Source organism: Crassostrea angulata, chromosome 9 (assembly GCF_025612915.1).
Source record: "Crassostrea angulata isolate pt1a10 chromosome 9, ASM2561291v2, whole genome shotgun sequence".
Lineage (NCBI taxonomy): Eukaryota > Metazoa > Mollusca > Bivalvia > Ostreida > Ostreidae > Magallana > Magallana angulata.
Window position 1 is genome coordinate 7,997,056 of NC_069119.1, and position 25,930 is coordinate 8,022,985.

The window sequence follows — 25,930 nt, forward strand, 5'->3', positions numbered from 1 at the left end:
AGGTAACCTTATTTTAAGACGTTTTCCATTAATTCTATTAGAGAAAGAAATGATCGATCGAAGCCTGTAGTTCTTTCTCACACAGAATGGAAATGCAGTTTGTGACTAATATCCGACTTAAAACATTATCTTCTACGTTTTAAGAATGGACAATATCAGGTAAACCTATTGACAATACTGACAAATATATTTTTCAACACAGTAAAAAAAAGTCGAATAGGGCTTTCTTTTGTCACTGAATGGACAGTTTCGGGTATGTGTAATGGGTTGATAAAGCCCTGCTTTGAAAAAAAAATCATATTTACTCGCTCTTCTACAAAGCAACACAGTCGTCTCATTCTCTACTGGGGAGAGCATTTCTTATTTAACAATATTCAAGAATGTAAATGAGGAACCGCGTATATCGACGCTGTTTTAAGTGATATTCCAAATATAGAGGGTGGGAATTTTATGCTGTGCCAAATTTTGATATGACTTACATAATCATTTGATGAAAGATTAAGCTCACCAATACAAAGAGTGCATTGACCGGCTCAGATGCAGATTTTTTTTACAGAGGTGTGGAGGAGGTTGAGGGTCAAGGTTTAATTTTAACTTTATCATGCAGGGAGAATGTGGTCCGGGTGATCGAGAATTAACTTTTAGATGTGTGAAGAATATGATTTCTTAACTATTTCTCAATCTACGTTTTGATCACGATTTGTAGTTTCAACTAAATAATATGATGAAGTGGATTAACTTTGATTCGTGATTCTGAAATATACAATACCGAATTATTTAGTAGTTTTTAGTGTCTCCCCTGTATCGCTCCAAAGCTGTTAAACATGTACATTTAATCTGTTGCTATACTTGCAAATGTGATTTCTTTATTCTTGTTTACAACTTACCCGTAGTCTAGCGATTGCACATGTACATGTAGTGAACAGTTTTAAATGTCTCTGTCCATTTAAAGAAAAACGGACAGTTTTCTATCCATCATGTTTTTAGAATGGAGACCCACAGGAACTTATTGGATTGTTTTTAAATTAAGAGGTATTTTATCTTGTATAAAAGCCAAGAACACAAGATTACATTACAAACATGTTAGTCCGGTGCTTCAACCACTGAGCCATTTCAGTCACAAGAAAATTCGTTATTTACATTGTAAATGCTACAAGCCACTTTGGGTTAGGATAAGAGTTGGGTATGGACATGTATTATTTTTTTCTAAAACGCTGAGTTGTTTGTATACAAAGTTATATTTTTAATGTATAGTGAATCATCTCTCCACTTGTTTGTTGATGTGAGTCGGTTTGTGTTTCATTAGACCTCATGAAGATCACGTCATAAATCTGGAGAGACAGACCCGCTTTATAAAATGACATTATTTGAAGGTTTTGTTTCGTATTCGCTAGTTTCAATCAACATGCATATTTCAAGTATTGAATATATTTAAGGGTAACACATCGATGTTATGTTAAATATACATTGTTTTGATCTAATTTTGTTTTTAATTATCTGTTTTGTTGATATTTTAATTTTATGGTATCTTGTCCTTAAATAGGCATTTTACTCGCCTTATCCACCCATCGTCCTTTCCAAAAGCTGCGACTTATAATTAGCCTTGCATTTACATGCTAATCGAAAGTTAGAGTTTTACACAAAGCATGTAGTACAATAACTTTCAAAATATATCCTATTAAGAGGACTCCATAGTGGTGGTCCTTTTTAGACTTCATTGATCCGAAGAAGAACTCTGTATAAAACATAAAGATATAAGAAAACATCCATTATATGGCATTATCATTATGTATGAACTCTATCAACAATGCTAGCGCCTCAACCTCAATACAAAATTCATGAAACAAGTAAATATAGTCTGAATAAATCTAGATATGACATTTTGTAAATATCCTTACAATATATTAACTCCTGTGGTACAAATAGATTCATAACAGGTCTATAGGGGCCCACTATGCGTGCTCAAGTAGATCTGTAATGGCGCGTGCTCATAAGATACGAGATGGCGCTTCAGGGATTTGGCTGCTTCTTATTGTCTTCCGTTCTGTGATGAATAATGCCTTCTGGTTGACAAAGACTCCCACGGTCTAGTCTTGAAACATTTTGAATGTTTTAGCACAAACCACGGGAACATGTTTGGGGGTAAAAACTACCTATGTTATATTCTCGAAAAAATGGTTGTTTCAAATTCAGAATTATCAGAATAATAATCTGAAAATGAAGATAAAGTTTAAATTCACCAAGGTGCTCTATTCATTTGACTTACTACCTGCATGATCCAAATAATTTTTTTAAAAATGTTGGTAAGGTTTAATAGAAATTATAAAATTGTTGATACAAGTTCATCTAAAATTATTTTATATACCGGTAACTAAAGCCTGAAAAATCAAGAAATCTTTATCTTTTTTTTTGTTCCTTATATGTATGTACATGTACATGTAGTACGGTATGTCGTCATGCAATTGAAACTTTATACTTGTAATTCACAAAATAACATGACCTCAATTTTATAAACCATCAGTATAGATATTTTTGCGTTATCACTGTATGTATTCCTTCTTCTTTCGTAGCATTCCATTCGCAGAAAATTGTTATATTCATTTGTCTGGAGAAAATCTTAAATCATATTTAAATGTGATTGCTGTGACAAGATTTAATAAAATGCCAATCATCATTCTCATTTTACAGCAAAGCCACGAGCAGGAAACGTCCATTTTCCCCAACAAAGACTAATTTCTTTACGACAACCGCCAAATAACAGCATGTCGTAAAATCATGTCTCTCATTTTATTTTTATTGTAATCTGATGCTTTTTTGACAGCTAGAAAAGACTTGTTTACTAAGTTAACTTGATAACCAGGTTTTTTGAGAGACCATTTCAGTGTACAGATGAGGATAGACCCCCGCCTCAAACCCGCCACTCACTATCTTTAAAATATAATAAAAACCTGTAATATCTGGTTAAAATGCTTTATTTGAAAACGAGACTTTAAAACACTTAATAATAATATAAGGCTAGTATGAATCTAAATATTCTTGTAATTTTATTTATGTAATATTTGTACAGTAAAGATAATTTTCACAGAATGAATATGCTTTAATAATAGAATTCAAAATCCAATCGTTTCCTTCTACGTATATATAATTATATATTCTCTTCAGTACAATAAACATAAAAATAGACAAAGATAAATTGTCTGAATATATCGGTATTTTTATTACAGATAAATAACAAAATATGTTAACTTACTAAGATACAAGATATGATAAATACCACGTAAAACGTAAAAATAAACCTATCAATTTCGGGAGCAAAATTAATCAGCATGTCGTCTGCTCAAAGTCTCCGAAATAACCCCGTATAGTAACCATGTCTCCATTTTTCATTACGAATATAACTGCGATTTACATTCCCAACCCGATTTATTGATATCTTCGCAACCTTAAATAAATCCCGAAGGACGATCCGGGGGTAATAGCTGTAGGGTAACAAGATACGAATTATTCACGAATCGCCTGACGCCACTGAGCTCTGTCGATGGCGATTTTCTCTAACATCTTTCTTTGTTGGTCTGGGTAAACTGTTTGTTGTTGTTTATATATTATTGCTTCTTCTCTATTCAATGAGTGTTGAGCAATTTCCTCTCCGCTCTGCCACTGGTAAGATGTCTTCATAGGGCGGTATATACGACAGACGATCACGCACCTACAAAACAGACGTAGATCTATGATGACGGTGGCAAACTTTATCATATTCCCATAATGAAAGCCCGTGGTCCACATCGCTCACATGACAAAAAAAGTTCTGGTATTTCTTTCGAGGTGTAGAAATATGAAACATTTTAAAGATGAATTGTAAATCTCACAAAAGTTCTCCTTAGTTCCAAAATTTGACATTTTTATTATAAACATTATATAAAAAAGCCTACATTTCTGACAGCACATCCTTTGATCTACAAGACGCATCAACTGAATAATCTTATTTTTATTGGCGACAACGTATCAAAGATAACATAATTGAAAAATGAACAAAATTCAAAAGTTATGAAAAGTGAAAGAAGCTCAATTACAATAATATCAGGATATGAAGGTATGACGATGCTTATTTTAGTGATATCACTAAACTCAGCAATGTATTTCTTCAGCAGAGTATTATAAAACAGTTTGCTAAAAAACTCTATCATAATGTTGAACCTTGAACCATAATTGGGCCCCTAAATAGTCTTATGTCATAGCTGATTCATTTAAAATATACGAAATCTCTGGATTTTGCACAGTAATATTACTCACTGAAGCCAGGTAGTTTTTCAGAAAGATTTTTAAAAGTATTCCCTTTATGTTTCTATTTTTTTATTTTGAACCCCTCTTGGGGCTCAGTAATAATCCGGGATTCATGCATTGGCAATTAAAAATCTTCGGATGCTCGCATTTCAGTAGAGGAAATTTTTTTGGCATTTCTGATGCAGTGGTTCGTGTGAGAACATTTTTCAGACATACAACCTTTGTTCACCGTTTCATTGTTATCTTCCTTTTAAAAAGAGTTTCGTCCTGTATTTTAACAATTAAGAACCCCTTTCCATATGGATGCTCTGTTTTAAGTTTATTTAGATTTGACCCATTGGTTTTTGATAAGAATTCAAAACTGTTAAAGGTTTAAAGAGAGACAGACGGGCAAGGGATGATCAGACACGCTCACTGAAACTTTCGGTTCAGGTTAGTTAAAAATCACATTACATTTAGGATGGAAGCTAAAACAACAATGACATGCACTTGTAAGTGTTTGGCTTTTATAGGGTTAAGTTGAGTGGGAACCTTAACGTGAGCTTTTATTTTCAACGACTTTATTTCACAATTTACTGGAGATGACCTGGATCAAAGTGACAAATTGATCTCGCAAAAATCTCCCTCGCTAACAAAAATTAGTCTGCTTCTTACGGTTTCCCGACAGTTTTAAATCAAGTATAGGAATATCATACATGTAGATCTGTAGGTTGAGTTAGATTTGATTCATTTTAGAGACAGAGCGCTGGATCGTCAAACAACCCTTTCTTACATTCTTATATATAGGAGTTAATTAAAAGAGAGTAAAATAAATGAACAAAAAAATTCTTTATATAGGGCCTTAGGGTATCGATTTTTGGGAGTTGATTTTAATCAACTCTCGTATGAAGTTACTCAGGAAAACCGAAAGTGACACTGTTTGGACCTAAGCACAAATCAACACCGCTGACAACATTTAGTTCTGACTAGTCAATAAATTCGATGTAATGAGTTTTTAAGCATTGTTTTTCAAGGAAACTAATTTATAGATACCTTGTAAATAGTCAGATTTTAAATGGTACGAAAAATTTATATATTTTTTGAAGTCGTACATTTTATGTATTCCTACGCCAGAGTTCAATTTAGTCTCGTCCAACCAGACGCTCGGCTGTCTCCGTAAATCTCCGACAAGCAGAGAGTGTCTCTTGCTTGTCGGAGATGAACGGATGCAGCTGAGAGTCTGGTTGAACGAGACTAGAGTTCAATTTTGCTTGGATCCATATAATTTCTCATAACTATTTCGATAACTGATACGCAGTTTGATAGACTAATTCTTTGAACATTACACAACATGATTGATTTTGGGTTTTCACGAATTTCCTGTAGGAGAATTCATATTATAAAAAATGTGCGTAATTCAAATACTTATAGGAATTTACTTGCCATGCATGCAAAAATACATATCGTTGATTTTAAAATAAATAATAATCGATAAAATCAACTCCCGTCAGTACTTCAGTACTTTGATTATAAGCTGCCAATGTCACCAACACGTGTCTCTGAAACGTTTGCTTAATAGGAAACAAACATGCACGAATAAAAGATAAAGTTTCACGATAAAGCTTTTACGCGGATTCCATAAAATTGATATTGGAGTGATATTAGATTAATAATTTGATCCGGAGCTCTAACAAAACGCAGCTCGGTTACGTCGACTTGTCATCCATAGCTGGCTATGTTAGATAAGAATCAGTACATATTTTCAATTGTGGTAACATAATCCGTTATTAAACAAAACCCCCACATCTATAAAGATCATTTTGTAAGGTATATCACCTTCAGTTTTAGTGTACACGTGCCTTATAATACCTACAAAATGAATGTACACGTGCTTCACCTTGCAGATGGATGTCCTCTAGAAATATGAGCTATATATCTTTTACATGTAATATTTCAGTGGAGATATTAACGAGGTCGTGAAAAGTGAAGCTGAAGGGGAAGAATGGTCGCATTCAAGAGATCTAAGAAGACTGTAGCTAAGATATGTAGTTAACATAAACTCGTCTTACGTCAAACATCCAACACACCTAGCCAATTAGGCAAGTCACGTGTCACAATTACGTGTCAGGGTGATAATACTTCCTGTTTCCTTGTCATCGCCTTAACGTCACATGGTCGTGATTTCACGTGTATCTGATGAAATTTTCATCCCACGTGATTTTAGCGCCACGCGAGTCAACCCCACAGTTTATAAAGTGTGTGCTATAATTCGCAGTCATATTATAAGAACGAAACTTGCAAAAAGTTGATTAACATCCATCTTTTAATCGATTACTATTATAGTATTTGATTTTGCGTCTCTAATTGCATTAATGTCAAATCATATTGCTAGCAAATAAGTGAATGTAAGCAAAATCAGACTGAATAAAAAATTAGTATGTTTTGGTGGTGAAAGTGAAAGTGAAAGTGTTAGATCTCGGGATGAAGATCGCTAAACAAGTCCTCGGTTTATTTTGTTTTATCTTCTTTCTCTTTTTTAACACTGGATGACGGTGCAATAATTTTGCTACAATTGTTCGATATAAACTAAATAATGAATCAGGTGCATAGTCTATTATTGACAGCTTATGTCAATTCATCGTTAATATTTTATTCTCTCCCAGACAGGTTTTTCAATATAATCAAATAACTGAGTTTGATCAAAGCCAGTTTGTGGTGGATTTCCAGGTAGAGAAGTAATACTCTTGTCAAATAAAAAAGTGTTTGTCTTATTTGAAATCAACTTCTATATGGCTTTAATGATTTAATCAATACGCAATTTTAGGTTAAAAATGATAACCATTGTTGTGTTTCTGTCAACATGAAGATTATTAACTATCATTTAGTACAGAAATATCTCATATATTGAAGTTTTATTTTTATTTTTTTCTGTATTTTCTTATATCTTCATACAGACCTCTTCTTCTAAAGGAGATCGATACAGTCTAAAAATAGCCACGATATAAAGCCCTCTTAATATCTATCGCTAATTTTCTATAGTACCTGTACATATACCGATTTTTAATCATGCAAACAGATGGTGCTTATAAAGATAACGACCACAAATAAGTTTTAAAATGACTGTAGATGTGTTGTAGATAGATCTTTACATATTTAAACACACACAAATCAAATACTGTAATATCATTTAAATTCGTGATGGCCAATTTTCGTGGATTGATTTTTTTTTGCTGATTCGTGGGGGTGTTAGTTCGTGGATGCGTCGGTTACTGTTTCAGCAACAATGATTACTCTATATCTAAAATTGTTTTCGTTGAGGATTAAAATTCGTGGGGGAGGGCTACCCACGAATACCACGAAAATTGAGCCACCACGAATTCTAATGATTACACCGTAAGTGTTGCTAAAATTCAAAGATATTGATCCAGGAAACTTTTTGTCGTTGTAAATATTGTAATAATTATATAAATATTGTATTGCTTTTTTGGCCATTTTCAATATTAAACAATGAGATTTGTCACCATTTTAATATGTCATTTTAAAACAGTTTCATAAGATTTCTCATCATTTGTGCGTTTTACAAAAAGCTGACAGAAGTCAGGCCATTGCAAGTTTTTTCTTTGTTTAGCGTCCACCCAAAACTCAAAAACCTCTCTTTCTATCAGGAAAAAACCCACAAACCTTAGGAAAAAAACACAACTTTAAAAGTTCAACAACAAAAAAATTGTTATATATTTTGAATTATTTTCTTCACTTTGTAACAAAAATAACAAATACCTACTATATGATTGCGATTTTGAATGTTGTTATATTTGATTTCTGATCTGGATTTTAAAATGCGATCCTGAGCCCGACATATGAAAAAGCGATCTAACTTTAGAAACAAAAATTGTGGTTTTTTTTTTAAATTTTTACATCTCAAAACCAATCCGTCCGCGGACGCTAAACATAGAAAAAACTTGGAATGGCCTCAATATTCAACCATTTCGGTTACTCTCATTTCTCACCTTTAAGCCATATGCAACTCGTTCAAAATTTCTCACCTTTTCAGCTATATTGAAACTCTTTCAATATTTCTCACCTTTTAAGCTATTTTGAAAACTAATATTAGATTTCTCACATATCTTGAGATTTGGAAAACAATTTTTCTCACTTTTAAAGCCTTTTAAACAGAAATGAATCATTTCATAAGCTTTTTTGTGAATCCCTTGGAACCTTTTTTTACCTTTTCGGCCATTTTGAAAACTCTGATGAGATTCCTGCCTGCAAGCTTTTCAAGATCTTTAGTAGACCAGTGCCTCCTGGAAAGCTCGGCAAATAGGTTTGGGTATTTTGACACGTCCTCAAGACCAACAGGTGTCCTGTAAAAATTGAGATGGAATGGTTGGAGATAAAGTACCCTAGTTATATATTTTTGTCAAAATGTTGTTCGACACCATTGTTGTATATAATTTGGAAATAATTCCGAATTTCCTTAGGATAGTTACCAATCTTTCAATACAATCTGCCTTATTTTGGAATCTTTAATATTTACGGTCTGAAATGTCTCCTAATTAAAAGCAAAACCATTACTTTCTTTTCCCAGGGATCATGAGATCATATTCATGACGTCACGGAGATCAACACAGGGACATATGTTTTGTCTACGCAATAGTTAAATGGTCTAATGGTCATATAAGCATTAAAAAGTTCATGGCTTTCAATGGGCCACTTACATAAATGTTAGATATAAAAGGTAAATAGCACTCTTAATGAATTAAAACAAATAAAAGTTTGGATGGTACCTGGTGAAATTCTGAATACCTTTCAAGGCTTCATAGGCTTGATCACGTGACCATTTCAACTCTTATCTTAGCTGGTGAACTTTTTAAATTGTGCTATAATTTATTTCTCGAAATTTAATTCATGCAATTTTCATCGGGTTTACATTTCACAAAACGTGACTTACGTTGGAATTCCATCATAGTCACCTCCTATTCCCACGTGGTCTACGCCAATCAGATTTTTGATATGATCCACGTGATCTGAAAGGTCAAACAACAACAATTTTTTTAATGCATTTACATGTAAAAATCTTGTGTATGGTTTTTTAATCAAAATGTGTTTTGTTTGGTTTTGTTTTCTTTTTTTTTTGTTTTACGAGTTTTATGATGAATAATTGCTTAATCTGCCGATTTATTCTGACATGTCCCTTTGTTTCATGCTAAATAAAATACCCTTGAGTATGAGACGACTTTATAGAATAATGTTACCTTAAATATCATGTATGAAATGAAAAGTCGACGTCGATTGTCAATTAAATTGCGGAATTTTTTCTTTTTGTTCATTTTGAACTTTTTTCATTTTCTAGGTCACTGCTATATAAATATAAAAGACAATCAAATGCGGCGTTCTTTCAATACATGAACGAGTTGACAGTCAGATATTTTTAGTTTCAAAAAATAACGGAGAAAAATTCTAAGCACGTCTAAGTAGATATATTTGATTTGTAAGATATAATTTCACTTGTAAGCATTTTATTTGCCAAATAAATAATCAAACTTAATTGCTGATTGATTTGGCTATTAAGCGATATTGTCATTTGTGCATCAGTTGTTGGGGTTTTTTTTTTTTTTTTTTTTTTTTTTTGGTTTTTTGCTGCGTTGCTATATTGGTAAGAATATGTAACCATACTTGGAATAAGTTTTCTTTTTCTTATGTCACAAACTCGTGCATCACTGTGTGAACTGAAACCTTATTATTGCTTTCAAAATCGTGGCTTCGATTATCAGCAAAAAAGAAAGAAAAGAAAAACAGAGGAATGTGTTTTGTTACGTATTCTTTGTCTTTATTTTTTACATTTATCGCTGCGTGCAATAAAGTTCGATATAAAAACTAAAACAAATTTGAAAGCGTAATGTATTTTGTTCTACAACTATGCCTCAAATTACTAGATTTGTTATTACACAGCAGTTTTTTTATATTCAAACATTTTTATGCATATGCTTCTTAAAAACTGGCAATATGCTTTGATCAACATAATGAAGTGGTTACTAAAATGAATCCATTCTGGAAACATTTTTTAGAGTACTGGTCCTACTGGAATTTTTATGGGTGTAAACAACTTATGCTGGTAGTTGCTTACAGATAATTATAACCTTGAAACTGCCATAATATTTATTTATCCGAAGCAGTGTTATACATATATTATTTACCCAAAGTATTGAAGAAGAGAATATTTTTCAAGATTCATTTTTCTTCAATGACCATAAAAACCAAGAGAGTTATACCATTTCATCTAAACGTTAACGTAATAGGTTTTCATTGCCCCGAACCATAATAAAAACAGACATCGAAGCTCCCCCACAATTCAGTCATTACATACTTCCGCCCCATCATTAATTCAAAATGGCGTGAAAGGGTCGTAAAGCTTCCAGGGGACACGAGTTTAATGGCTCTTGACCATCCACAACAGATGCCTCATTGCTCGACCTGTACGAGACAACCTCTTATTTTCACAAGTAGTTCTGCTCTTCGAGAATCAGGGTCGTTTTTGTGTAAGTAATTACAGACAATGAATCCAGGGAGACCGAGGCTTTGTGTTAATTTGGTCGATCGCGTAGTGAATGTTAAAAAAAGTTACAACTAATTCGTTTATATATAACGAGATATTTCTCGTTAATTTATTTTTTTTGGTTGTACGGCACTTAAATGAGACTACCTTAAAGACTTTATAGAAAGACTTTAACTTCTCTAAGGAATTATCTTAGTCTTTATCTTTACTAAATAACTAAATTACTTCATCTTATACTAAATAAGATGGCCCAAATGATTTCATAGTGAGACTTTTTAATATTTCTAGGGAATTACGTTTTTTATTTATTGAATTAGATGACCTAAACAACCTAAGGCTATTGAAAGAGTTAATGTCTCGAGGGAATGCTGTAAGCTTGTAGTTATACAAACGTATTTGTTAATGTGCTATATGTAGTTCATTTAATGATGAAACTGCTCGCAGAGATAGATTTTGTTACAACATCATGAAATTGTACAAATGAGTTCTCATTTAAAATGAGGAAAGGCAAAGATAGATAATTATTTTTTTTTATTTTTTTTTAATGTTTACTAACAAAACAATTTTTGTTGCAATGCATGATCCGTATAAAGTTTGATATACTTCAATGTCCATGCATAATTATCTTGACAGTTTGGTTTTCTAGAATTGATTATTTTTGTATTGAATATTTATTGGCTTTGGATAAAACCTTTATAAATCCCGGATTAGACCATTTATTGAAAACTAGAGAGAGAAACAATATAAGAAAACAGTTCTATAAACTAATAAAATTAGTAATAAATGTATTTATTCAACGTTGATAAGGTGTTAATCCTATAAGAATTTTTTTATATGTCAATATGACCTGATGATGGTAGTTATTTGCTTTGAGAGTGTATAATTACTTTATCTAACCTGAGATATGAGATATTTTCTTTTAGAAAAATTTGTTATTACATAGAGAATTGGTTAATTATGAGGAAACAAATAACTATCCTACATGATTTTTTTTATCTTAGTATAAAGATATTTAAATGCAAACATCTTAAGTTACTTGTATAAGAAGTTTTCCTACCGAACATTCAATTTGATTTACTTTAAAGTAACTTTGAACGAATTTTCTGGGAATTTATATTCCCATTAAATTCAATGTCGGTAGGAATTGTAAATTAAATTTACATTCCTAGTACTTAGAAAAGATATTTCGTACGTGAGTTACTAAGTTTCTTTAATATAATTTGTTTTAATAAAGGTAGGGCTCTAATTTGACAGTTGATGTACATCAGTAACAAACGATTTAAAGATAAAATTGCTGGATTATTGTTGCTTTTGAATTTTTTGCATTTTCAAGGTCACCGCTATATATACATGTACAAGTATCTATTCAAGACAATCAAATTCACGCTTTTTCAATGTTTGAAAAAGCTGGTGGCCTTGATATTTGTAGTTTTAAAAACCTTCGCTTGGTATAGAATTTTTTGAAATAAATAAAAGTAAATATTTGATTTGTAAGTTACAATCTTACAAGTATTAGGCTTTTTATTCACAAAAATATCAAAACTCATTGCTGACTAACTGATTAATTTACATGTATTTATATAGCGATATTATTGTCATTTATTCCTTTTTTCTCTGCTTTATATGTAAAAACATGTAACCATTCATTAAATTTTTTTTCATTTCTTTTGTCACAAACTCGTGCATTGCCGTGTGAACTGAACCTTTATTGCTTTCGAAATCGTGGTTTTAATTATCAGCAAAAAAAAAATTTAAAATAGAGGAATGTTTCTTTTTGTTAATATGTATTCTTTGTCTTTATTTTTGACATTTGTTGCTGCATGCAGTATAGTTCTTTATTTACTAAATCAATGTTAAAAGCTCGAAATTTTTTTTTATACGACTATGCCTCAAATTACTATATTTCTTATTACACAACAGTTTTAATATTCAAACATTTTTGTGCATATGCTTCTTAAAACCTGGCAATATGCTATGATCAACGTCATCAAGTTTTACTTCGCTAAACTGAATCCATTCTGGAAACATTTTTAGAGTAATTAATTATTATTTATTATAGCTGTATATAATTCATGGTGTATCTTTCAGTTTTATATACTTTGGAAACATCGTCGTTCGTGAAGGACCAAAATTCTTGCCCACGAATTTACATCCACATCATGAACGTTTATGCAACATTAAATGAACCCTTTTAAAGCTATCATTATAGTTAACCATACTACAATTTTGATTTTTGTTTTTGTTTTTGAAACTGTTTTTAAAGGATGCAAAACAAGCCACTAAAGTATGGCACTGGATTTACAATCCAAGTTTAGTTAATCACGTGATCAGTTCAAAGTGTATGGTTTAAAAGCAATTTTCGAAGCACGCGTGATCAGCAAAATAGTCTTACTTCTTTAAAAGGTCAATATATAAGCAGGAAAAAGCACATGTTGTGAAACTTACAGAATAGGAAGTGGACAATCATCCTAATGATTTGATTTGATCTTAAATTCTTGATTTGATTAAGGTATGAGAAAGTACATGTGTAATGTCAAGGGTAAAACATCGTGTCAAAATAAGAAAAATCTCCGTGTGAAAATTTTATACAAAAACAAAAAATTAAAAATATACATTGATCATCTATGTCGTTTGTCAAACATAACAAAAAATATTCCTCATAACGTTTTTTTTTTTCATATATAAAACCATAAACCATACTCTGCTTCTGCTTCCACCGCTTTTTGCTAAATTTTTCAATAATCATAAATACTTTTGTGCCTAAGATTCAATCATTCATTAAAACAAACAATGTCTAGTTTTTTTCTGTTTTGAAGCAGCCCCTTTTTCGCTGTAGGATTTTGCATTGCTACATGCAGCGCAATGAAAAGTACCCGAATGATAATGTTGGGAAATTGTGCAAGGGGTACCGAGAAGGTGTCATATTTTCTCATTTTAAATCTCCGTAAGAAATGCATATTATTTGTCTTATATTAGTTTCAATTGTTTATCATTGACAGATATGTGTATTTCAAACGACAATCAACAGAAAGTGGTGGAAGCAGAAACTTGGGACAGAGTAGAACTGTTTATTCTCTGAGAGAGAGAGAGAGAGAGAGAGAGAGAGAGAGAGAGAGAGAGAGATCAAAACTAGCAGGCGCCTTAAGAAAATCAATCAGTGCAAAAGATTTGCAGTATAACGTAATATTTTCAACAAGTGTTAACATTTATTTTACTGATTTGATTTCAAAAAACCCAAAGTTGCAAAGCTGTGCTTAATGGTTCTGAACATCCTCACTCTTTTTGTTTTATCTTTGTAAACGACATGTCAAATTAAATGAAATGCCCACATATGCAGAACATTTTCTTTTCCCTAATGTGTGATTCCTAAAAGTAAAAAAAAATAGAATTACTTTTTTTTTATTTCTACAAGGATTAAAGAGCTATAAGGTCTATAAAATTATTTTGAGGGTGAGATTTCCCTTGAAACAAGATAAAAAAAGTGTACTATTGCATAGATTTATTTAGCTTTTATCGCTCTCGAATAATCTGTTTTCAATTCACTGAACTCTTCATTTCAATAAATAACTTTAAACGTGTTAACAGTTCAGTTCTGTGTCTAATGCGTTTCACATTTCAACCATCGATTTTGACAAGTAACCCCTAATACAGCAATCACAATTGCATTTTTATTGGTAGGATATAAACGTTTGCACACGTATTTCAAATATTGCGCGTATTGGTCCGGGTTCAAATGGTCCGGGGGCGACGACAAAACTGATTTTGTCCTTGTAAATTTTTGAAGAAGATTCGGGATTCGCTCAAGTCGTATGACAATTAAGGTGCCTCACTACACCTTGAAATAGTTTTTCAAATCAGCAGAAAATTACTTGATTATGATAGAAAACATGATTGATAAGAAGGATATATGTCAAATAGGCGAAAAAATGTGCAATTTTTGATAAAAAATGATATTTTCAAAAATTTCATTCAGTAAACATAAACAAAAGCCCCAGGTGGATTCGAACTCATGACCTGCTTTTCAGAAGCCTGATACTTTAACCACTGCGCTATAACGATATACATCTGAAGCGATTGATATAAACAGTTTAACAAAACATTTAAATCGCCATCTTGTGACGTAGTATCTTAAAAAGTATAAGTCTCGGTGTAGTGAAGTACCTTAAGAAATCATTTTGATATGGATAGGTATACGTATAGATATTTGGTCATGGTATATAAGTCCCTGTTTAACATGAAGTGGTCATCATCAAGCAACAAGTTTCGAACACGCTTGGTTTTGAGCTCTGTGCTCGGTTTAGGAGAGCAGCAGGCTATTTTCAGACCAGAATATTAATCTCTTTTAAAGCAGGGGTCTGTATAGGAAATTAGGAAAAACATCCAAATTAAATCTGGCATATTTATTTTTTTTTATTTAAATAGTTTAGAAGTTAAGGTGGTATTGGATACTTCCATGTTGTGACGTATTGTTTATCGAAATAAACAATAAAATTAAGTGCAGTTAAATAAGTAGTTTCTTTCCAAATATTGTCATCTAACAGCGTAGCGCAGTGAGTTAAAGGGTTTACTACGAATCTGTAAGTCATGAGTTCGAATCCTACTGTGGGTTTTACAATTTTTACCTTTCAAAATATTTTTCAAAGCTATTGTTTGGTTAGATATTGTAAAATTTGAAAATTCTAAACCGGTGAAAGTATTTCAACTATAATGTACTTTAATCCACATTAATATCGACAGATGTCCCATACCACCTTAATTATAAGTATATCTTACTATCGTTTGTTTTTCTGATATGCTACCAGATACTGTTAAACAACAAATATTCGCGTGCGAGATTGTCTCTGGTATTTTATTTTCCAAATAATCTACATCTTGATCGCGATAAAAAGATTGTCCCGAACCAGTTAAATAAATCTCCGGTAAAAGCGCGAAGTCGTTGCAAATAAAAGTCGGTTTACGGTACTTCAGACATATGTAAGACAGAAAAGCATTGGTAACAATGCAACTTTTTACCAAGCTTGAATTCAATTACAAGTGAAGTGAAATCAATTTAATTTTCCCTGAAGTTAAAAAAAGTGTTTGAGAAGCTCCGCGACCTTAAGGACACGCGAGACTTTCTTCAATTTTATATAATTTTCCCTTGATATATTATTCCTTATTTATTAACACTTATACCTGTAAATTCCAAAAACTTCAGGATACATTACCAGGCTCTTTTCGGAGTTAAGAATTTTCCTTAAAACAGCACGCAAAATGCATATGAATGTTTATGAATAAAAATATATTTTAATTGAACTCTTTATATCCAATTTTTTTTTAAAAAAGGCATCTTATAACATGAAAATATAATTATGGAATTACTTTATATTATGATTTGACTAGCTATTAATAATATTTAGTAAAGAAAAAGCTATATACAAGTATTTCATCTTTTACATTTGAGTTATTATCCATGTTTCTTATTGGGCTCTTCTGCTAAAGGAGATCGATACAGTCTAAAAATGGCAACGACCGCCGAACCCTCTTTAGTAATGTTTCCACTGAATAACATGTAAAGGTCAAACATGTTTGGTTTAGTAATCCTGATCATGCAAAAGAGGCAAAAACAAAATTCTCCATTCGAACTCCATCAAATTGACAATAAATTAGTATCATTCAATTTCGCACAACACACCCACTTCAAGTCTTCAACAAACGGCCTAGAGCGGCATGATGTGATTTGTCAATAGATTAGGTACAAGTAGTGGGCTTAATGTATCTCAAATAACGGCTACACAACATTGTTAAAAATGTATCAGTTTTTTTGTTAGTGTATTCGAAATGCACAAGTTTTTCCCAGTAAAATTCTTATCATAACAACAAAATTATTAATGAAAAGTTAAACACAATTGGATAATAGTCCGTGGAATAGTACTGAACATTCATTAGCTTTATTTGAACAAAAACTTAAGTGTTTGATGTCCAATTCATCTTTGTTATTGAAAACAGATATTACTATACCAGCAATTTCATTGCATTTTGAGTCAATATGAGTTGAAATGCTTGTATAGTGAGATCAATTCATGCATGGAATTAAAACGGAAGTGATTCTCTCTGGTTACTGTCTAATAAAAACTTTTTAGAATTTATAAAAAAAAAATATGTCAATTTCTTCAAAGCATTGCAAAAAATGGCAACTAAAATCTTTTTGATTTTTTTTAACAAGCTTATTGCTTATTTTCATAGATGGATGGATTGTTGGATATAAAGATAGATAGATAGATAGATAGATAGATAGATAGATAGATAGATAGATAGATAGATAGATAGATAGATAGATAGATAGATAGATAGATAGATAGATAGATGGATGGATGGATGGATGGATGGATGGGTGGGTGGGTGGGTTTATGGACGGACGAACGGACGGACGGACAGACAGATAGATAGATACATGTAGTTAGATAGATAGAGTAAAATTTAAATGAAACTAACAAACTTTTTGGCATTTTATTATGGCCGTGAAAATTGGCGAATGTATTTGCCCTAAGTATCGAAGGACGTTTTGTGATAAGCACGTGCACAAACTTAAAATTCCGTGTGTAAATGACTTTATGAACCATTCAAACTTCGTTATCTCGAACAAGATGGGACTGTTTGAAAAATTCGAAATATCTGAGAACTCGAGATACATGTATCGAGGGTAAAAACCTATAGATATAAATGGTTGGGACTTACGAATCACTTCGACATATCCATCGTATTCGAGATATCAGTATTCGATAAATCGAAATTCAACTTCATATGATTTGTATGCGTTGATACTTACTTGCTACCAGTCGCCATTACTCTAGGATCATAGTTTGGCTTGCAATTAACAAAAAATTAATGTGATTTTTCTCTGATATACAACATTGTATAGTGCTATACGTGCATTAGAGTTACTTGGAGAACAGGGACAGGGAATTCAATAGAGTGTCTCTCAATTAATTAACTTATCTTCGTAATTTAGATCAGATATCACCTAATTGGAATTTGTATTGAATATGCAGTCGGCATAAAATTATTTCTTGAGGAATTGAATTAATGCATGGAATTAAAATCATAAGGGATGTGTTTTATTTGGTTCCTGCCTAATAATAATCTTACATGTATTATAAGGATTGTTAAAATCATGAAACTTCTTAAACATGATTACATAATATTCAAAATAACATTTAATTCAAAACTCGAAAATAGAAATTATAGACCATATCTAAAGATTTTGTATTTTGTGATAAGCACAGACTTATACTTGAACGGCAAGAATGGTTTTTAAATTCATTAAAATTAGATGTTCTGAATCAACTACCGCTACATAAATGCATGTATCTATGGAACTAGTGAATGTTGGTACTTCCATTAGCCCCATATGATACTTATGCACTGATACTTACTTGCTACTTGCTGTACTGTCGCTAGTACGCTGGAATCATTGTTGGGTGGACAATTCACAAAATTCGGATAGAAGTTGACCATCACGATTCCTCCATTGGTTTTCTGCAATTAATTTGTTTTTTAATTAGTTCAGTAAAAGGCATTGGTTTTAAGTGAACTTTTGTATTGTTTATTGGCTAAATTCAAATGAATTATAAGCTGTTGAAACATATGTACATAATTATAAATATATAATGCTACACTCTATCCAATCAAAATCAAACAGTTCGCTATTGACGTTAAACAATATTCTAAAAAAATATTATTCATACATGTACATTCATAGGAGGAGAGACCCTATAAATCAATAAATCAAATGATTATAATAATGATAATAATGATAATAATAGTAATATTAATAATAATAGTGATAGTAATAATACATCAGTTGGATGTACTAGTTATCCGACATCCCGTTTTTTACCTGCCTCACGCAGAAACATTGCGAGATGGCACAATTGTTTGCGATTATGAATGGCAAGGAGTTGAACTAACTTAAACATTGAAGGACGAGACCAGTAATATTTTTTTAAATACAATACCCGTAGACTTTTATAAAATGGACAGATAAGTATGAAATGGAATTCATCCTCGACTTCACCTAAATTACAATATTTACAGATACGCAAGGAAAATGTATCTAGTGATATGTTTTCCTACGTTCATGTTAAAGTATTAATTTGATTCAGAGAAAATATCAAATGGAGATACATGGGTTTGAAAGATTTACCCTTCTTTAGAAGTAATTTTAATGCAGAAGAAAATTATTTTATTTGACAAACAGAATTGTAGTCCGAGGTTTTCCTTCTCCATACACCGGTTTGAAAATAAAATGATTGCAGAGAACAGTTTATTTATCGAAACAAACCAATCCCCAAAACTGTCTCGGAAATGTATTGAGACAAAATCTGACAACATTTGCATACTGACCACCAGTTGTAGAACATCGTCTGGTACGTTTCTATGGTGATTACATATTTTGTACGCGGAACTGTGGCTGAATATTACAGGGGCCTCTGTAACGTTCAGGGCTGCGATCATGGTTGCCTTGGCAACGTGGGACAAGTCGACCAGCATCCCTAACCGGTTCATCTCCTTGATAACAACCTGAAGTCGAAAGATACGTGAAGATCCCCACAATAACCAATCTTCTAGTTAAAATACAGCTTCAAGTATTCCATGGTGACCAATTGTTTGATAAACTAAGCACAGTTTAGCTAAATACGTTTTAAGAAGTTTTGTTTCAAGCACATTAAAAAGTATAGATATTTATTTCTTTAATACCTTACTTTCGTTTGTACCAATTGATTTTGTAAACTTTTGGGTTTTTTATAAGGAATTGAGAAATAGGGTATTTTTAGTGTATATCGGGATAAATATGGGTTGGTCACGTGATCAAATCCTATAAAGCCCTAAGATTTAATCATGTACCAACCCGTATTTCTATCCCGATATACACCAAAAAATGATACCTTATTTAAATATTAGATTATTATTATATTTTTATTATTAAATATTAGAATCTTAAATATTTACAACTTGTAATTAAATATAAGATAATGTATAAATTGAAGAAATTGGGATGATACTAGTATAATTCATGTAATATAAAAAGTTACCTTTCCGAATTCCGAGAGGCCATTAAACTCTGTGGTCCTACGATCGTCCATATGCCAGTTGTCTGCCCTTAGAATAAAGATTTTATATCTATACACAATGCACTATTAAAAGTACAGGTAATCCATTACTGTTCTTAATTTATGATAGTAGTTTTGAAATAAGAACTTTTGATATTATAATTGTTGATTACGTTATGTACATGTACACTTACTCACGTTATAATATACATTATCATGTTTATAATATTCTTTGATTTTCCGATTTAGTAGATATGTCAACTTGAGGTTAAAACTCTTGCTGCCAAAGTCATGATCCTTTACGCATTGGGTAATATTATCGATGGATTATTTTTTAACAATAAAATCTATTGATCAAACAATAACAGTTTTGGTTAGCTAATATACATGTAAAGTCTTGATGTCAAGGTCATCGCGCTTGATATAATCATGACCTCTAATGTGACCTTACCATGGTGTGTTACAGCTGTGGGTCACGGTCATGTATCGAATGCCTAGGTTATAGAACATGCGCAGATTACCAAGACTGCTGTCGATGGAATGACCTCCCTCCAGGCCCATTAGACTGGCGAATTTTCGTTCTTTAAAAGCGTCCAGTATCCCTGATAATGGGTTAAAATATATTTTAAGATGTTCGAGTTCGAGTTCATATAATTATATTCGGCGAAACTTAGTGAAAACCAGAGTATTTATATCCTTAATGGCATATCATTGTACTTTTAAGCAAACTCACTAGAATTGTTATACTGAAAGAAAGATAACCGGTTTTTTTAAGTACATTGGTGCAAAAATACTTTTTTTCAGTTATTTATCCCAGGATTTGGGTAAACTTCAGATGGTTTTATTAATTGCGCCTATTGCCTGTGCGTACAACAAATTACGTTGATGAAAACACGCATGCGCTGTACTCACCCTGAGCAGTGGTAACAAATTTGAAGACATCCGGGTACTTTCTGATGAACTTTTTGACGGTGTCCACCTGGTCTAGAGATAACTTGACAGCGTCCTTGTACTGACTCCCGCAGTCCACGTACACGGCCCAAAACTATAACACAGTCATTCAAGTTCAAGTTAATTTATTTTCACTCATAACATATAATGTTACATGAGGTGCAGAAGAAATATATACAAAAGTATAAGAAAAGCAGGATTTACAAAAGAGAAACAGAATAATGTACACAATAACGTTTTAGAGTTGTTACGTAGGATGACCGACCAAATTAAATATTTTTCTAATAAAAGTACACATTTTCATAAGAATTACAAGATTTGAAGATGACATAAGTGGTCTAAATGGTGTTTTGAGTTTTTAAGATAAGTGTTATTTGTGAAATTACTAAACAATTTTTTTCTTACATGTGACTACATTCTAAAACATAATGAAATTCGTCCCCAATTTGATAGAACATTCGTATTTTAAACACATGATTATTATCAAGTATTTAATTTTTGGAGGGGTGGGTGTTGGTTTCTTCATTGCATAAGAATCTGTTAAAGATTTGTCTATCTTGTTTCTTCAATTTGAAAAATTCTAATCGTTGGCAGTAAGCATATGTATAATTATACACACACACCGATTATTCTTACTTACTTTGCATGCTCTGTATCATTATCACGTGCAATTTAAATGTTTTGTACAGAAAATAACTAAATGTCTTTTAAAACATCCTTGTGTGCAGAACGGTATAATAATGTACATATATTACTAAGCATCATGCATTATGTTAAAATCTGATTCATATTTTTTTTGTTCCTTGATGGGGCAACTATCAAGTTGTAAAGTTTGAATATATGCTCTATAATTACCATCATCCTGGTAATGTGAGTTGAATAATAAAAATAAATTGAATCGTCGTGTATTAAGTCAAATAAAATGTAGGAGCGCAAAAATCGTCTAAATATGATAACCGCTATTCTGTGCTGTATTTTCGGGTTATTAGGTTTTCGGTTTATATCTGGGTTATTTTTGCCACGTGTAATTTTCACCCTTCTTCACTCGCAAACCGTTTCGCTCTGTCTTGAATTCGCCAAGACAGCGATGTGTTTAATGATAGATATATAAAATATTGGAATACGCCTAGTGTGAAATTCACCCACTGACAACGATGGCGAAAGGGGTGAAAATAAAACGATGGCGAATATTTCCCTGTATATATACAGTATCTTACTTGAGCTGAGAGCCTTCCCTGTCGGATCCTTGGAATGTCGGTATGGATGGTGGAGTTGGGGTAAAGTACCTTAAGATTTTTCCGCATATCCACACTGTAAACCTTGTTGTGGACGGTCTCATAGTACCAGTAGGCCAGGTCATTGTGTCTATAGGGAACAAATTCAAAACACAAAAATCAGCTTAGTGCGGTACGTGCATATTTATTACATGTACTTTATTCAGGGTTAGGTAACGCGGCACAGATCCCCAAGATATTCCCAGAATAGCCGTCGGAACCGGTTGGGGAGGGGGGGGGGGGCTTAACCCCCACTGTTTTGCAAAGTTAGACATAACCATAAAAATTGCTACTTGTCAAATAAAGCTTCTGATAAGTCTACCCCCCCTCTCACTTTCAAATGTTTCCGACGCACTGCCCAGGGTAGCTACATGTAGGGAGTTCCGAGCCCAGGGAAATTATTGCATGTTTTTGGAAATGGGCTAATGGGGTGAGGCGGGATCAAAAGCCTGATTGCTTCTACGACGACTTAATTTTCTACGAGGCATTTGGGATCATACAGACCTTGAAACGTGCTACTACACCTAGAAAATAATGGCAAGAAACGAACAGTACCGTTCACAAAGCGAACGGTGCCGTTTACAAAACGAACCGTACAGTTCAAAAAGCGAACCGTATTGTTTACAAAACGAACCGTACCGTGCAAAAAGCGTGCAAGATAATTTATGCATGAACCGCCCCAAAACGGCCAAAGAAGCGTACTGTACCATGCAATAAGCGTGCAACTTCCATATAAGGCTAACTGACTTAATGTCTCTCGATGAATACGGACGGAGATTATCGCTGACCAGATAAGTTCAATATGTTATTAGATTTTTTTTTATATGGGATTAGATAACACATACTAAAACTTAACGCTGTTATTTCAATTAAAACCGTTACAGAAATGTTTTAATTTAATTTCATTCCTTCTGAAATCGTATCACAAAGCGTACCGAACCGAACCATGCAACTGGTGTAGTAGCACGTTACAGGGTCGTATATGTAACCCCCACCCCCCCCCCCCCCCCTCTTCTGAATCCTCGCATATTTATATAGTAGTGTTGTGTTGTGTTGTGCATGTGCTATGCCTAAATAGTAGTCAGGGTTTGATACATGGTGCACGAGCCGGAGGCGAGTGCACTATGTATCAAACCCTGACTACTATTTATATAATAGTGTTGTGTTGTGCATGTACTATGCTTAAATAGTAGTCAGGGTTTGATACATGGTGCACGAGCCGGAGTATAGATGAGTATTGAATATATAGCGACAAAATGACAGGAGGCATAATAATGATTAATATCGTTTAAACCTTTGCTTAATGACATTGAAAAGAGGTTTTACAGAAACTGCTAATAAATAAGGAGACATATGTTTATATGCATATTATGATCCATATATAGTTTGATATTCTAATTGCTGGGGTAGATATTTTAATTGTTTTAATGATTTGAATCTTGGCAGATAATGATTGTGTTTCAGTCAGCTCTTCCAGAAATCAAATTTTCATGATCGGATAATCTACGCTGTACTTAAATGCTTGTTACATGTATGGGCGTCCAAAATGTTTGTACATTTTTCAGACGCTAAACACCAAAATATTATATAAATATCGCGTAGTAACTATTACACTTAACAAACCAAAAAAATAGGTCAAAAACAGAGCAGGAGTTCCCCATGAGTAGGTGTCCTGATGATTGCTATGCACGGGCAGGGATTCGAACGGTAAAACCAGACTGATTCACAAAGGACGTAATGGTACAATGTCATTATAACAATTGCGGCATGTCAGTGCATGTATACGGGTACATGTAGACCAGTGTATAACACAGTATGCCATAACAGTTACGTAAGTCCCCACGTATCTGTAATGAAATGTAATCTGTAATTAAAATTGTTCCTTAATTTTATTGCTCAAATTACCGAAAAAATACTTACCCTATAAAGCGACTCTTTTTTTTAACAATACATGTATTATGAATTTTCATTATCTTTTTTTGTTGCTATGAATAGCTTAAGTTATTTATTTTCTTTCAATTTTTTTTCTGGAGAGGTTTGTTGGCAGTGGATTCTTATCAGAAGATACGATATATACATTGTTAAATTAAACAAAAATGATTTCAAGTTGTGTCTATGTCCCTTTCATATATTTCGTTCGACTGAACGTGAAAATGCAAGTAAACTACGTGTAGGTCTATTTAGCCAAACTTTGAATGTAATTGATTCGCACACGCAGGTAAATATGCCTGGAAAGATTTTACATGCAAAGTCGTGTTTAAGCTAGTATTACTTTATATATTGCATGTTAAGGTTACTAGTATTATACTAAAATACATTCCAATCAACCTTTTATGATATTTAAGATTTGAGAAAATCATTATTTTTTGTCAGAGGAAAATTTTATCTTCTTAGGAATATAATTATAGCAGATCAATTTTTGTACAGGACCACAATAATTCAATGTTGCTTCTATTAAAGCTTCTTTAAGGCTTTTTCCACAAAAATATGGCTGACAGAAATTAAAAAAAACATGGTTTTTTTTGTCATTTTAGTAGAAAATAACATTTTGCGTTAAAAAAAAATCAGCATGAAAATGCAGCTCATATTGCTTTTAATGTTATCGTATTACATAAATATGGTTACAGGGAAAATCGCTCACACCTACCCATCTATTAGAGGATAACTCTCGAGTACACAGTTGGCAATTTGTAAATCGGTAGGATTTCCATATTGTTTCAGACAATCGGCTGTCGTTGGCATTTCCGGTCGCTTGATTTCCGGTTCCGGTCTGTACGGTTCCGGGCACATAATCACCTGAGGCTTGCAAGACGTAGTTTGTTGAGGGCATGTTGCTGGTTGTTGCGATACTGAGCTGCTGGGTTGCACATTTGGAGGATAATTATACGTTTGCTTGTCGCTGTCTTTGTTGGCGACGACTCCCAGCGCGATGGATAAGGCGAGGATGACCACCACCGCAACACCTCCTAATCCGTAGATAATCCGTTTGTTCATTGCTTGCTGGGGATAAGGCGCGGAGAGGTTAGATACTATGTCCGATTGACTGGAATAAGATGTCATGTTGACTCGGTCAAATGCAACAAGAACTTCTTACATGTAATTATTAGTCAGTCGAATTACACAGATTGCATAAAAAGGCCCTGCAACAGTTTTTACTGTTTACAAATCTCAAATTTCGATCCCTATGAATTTCGCAGCCGTTTTCTACTTTCAACTACTACATGTAACTAAAAGTAAAGTCCTTTATAAATCAAACGAAAAAACAAATTGTATCTTAGTACATGTATTCCTCTCGGTGTCTTTTCTAGTAGCAACGTTAGCGATTACATGAAGATTTGCCTATCTCTAGGAAAGCAAATAACGCAGGTAGCGAGCGCAGCATTTGATAGTACCGTCTTTGGTGATATCTATTTAGGATAAGGTGTTCTATAGAGGCTAATAAAAATTTGAAAATTACCTGGTGCCACCTGGGTTTGACCCTATTTTGAACTTTTTTTTCACCTTTATTAACATAGTTTTAATGGTCAATCTTGCGATGTCACGATCGATGAATTTAAATGGATAAGGGAATAGTATTTAAAAAAAAAAAAAAATAATATCTTCTTTGTATCTCTTATATTAACACATTATACAAGAAAACAAGTATGTAATATTAATTACTTTTGTCATGGCATTTCTATTTACCTGATGCGCGGGTCTATAGGAAGGGGGTCGGGGATTCGACCCCTAAGTTTATTTTCACCGAAGATAGGCCTCGGACCACCCCTTTAGGCTAACAAAATTATCCTTTGGTCCCCTCT

General features: G+C 32.8%; 1 protein-coding gene across 1 annotated transcript; it reads right to left on the reverse strand.

The window, feature by feature from the left end:
• Window positions 1-3,594: 3,594 nt before the first annotated feature.
• On the reverse strand, window positions 3,595-25,524 carry LOC128164302 (dipeptidase 1-like). Its single transcript, XM_052828082.1, has 10 exons — window positions 24,778-25,524; window positions 22,074-22,221; window positions 20,818-20,950; window positions 20,357-20,507; window positions 19,888-19,954; window positions 19,199-19,375; window positions 18,229-18,331; window positions 9,209-9,284; window positions 8,486-8,621; window positions 3,595-3,706 (listed from the first exon to the last, which is right to left on the reverse strand). Exons 1-10 carry the CDS (start codon window positions 25,188-25,190, stop codon window positions 3,617-3,619), a joined length of 1,494 nt encoding a protein of 497 aa, XP_052684042.1. The 5' UTR covers window positions 25,191-25,524; the 3' UTR covers window positions 3,595-3,616.
• Between the last annotated feature and the right edge of the window lie 406 nt (window positions 25,525-25,930).

What these genes read in the sequence shown, in the direction of transcription:
- LOC128164302 (XM_052828082.1), bottom strand. Translation starts at nt 25,190, where the DNA reads ATGACATCTTATTCCAGTCAATCGGACATAGTATCTAACCTCTCCGCG. An exon ending in AGGGAAGGCTCTCAGCTCAA is followed by an intron (nt 20,951 to 22,073) that starts GTAAGATACTGT and finishes ACTGTGTTATAG; the next exon opens with TTTTGGGCCGTGTACGTGGA. An exon ending in ACGATGTTCTACAACTGGTG is followed by an intron (nt 18,332 to 19,198) that starts GTCAGTATGCAA and finishes AATTAATTGCAG; the next exon opens with AAAACCAATGGAGGAATCGT.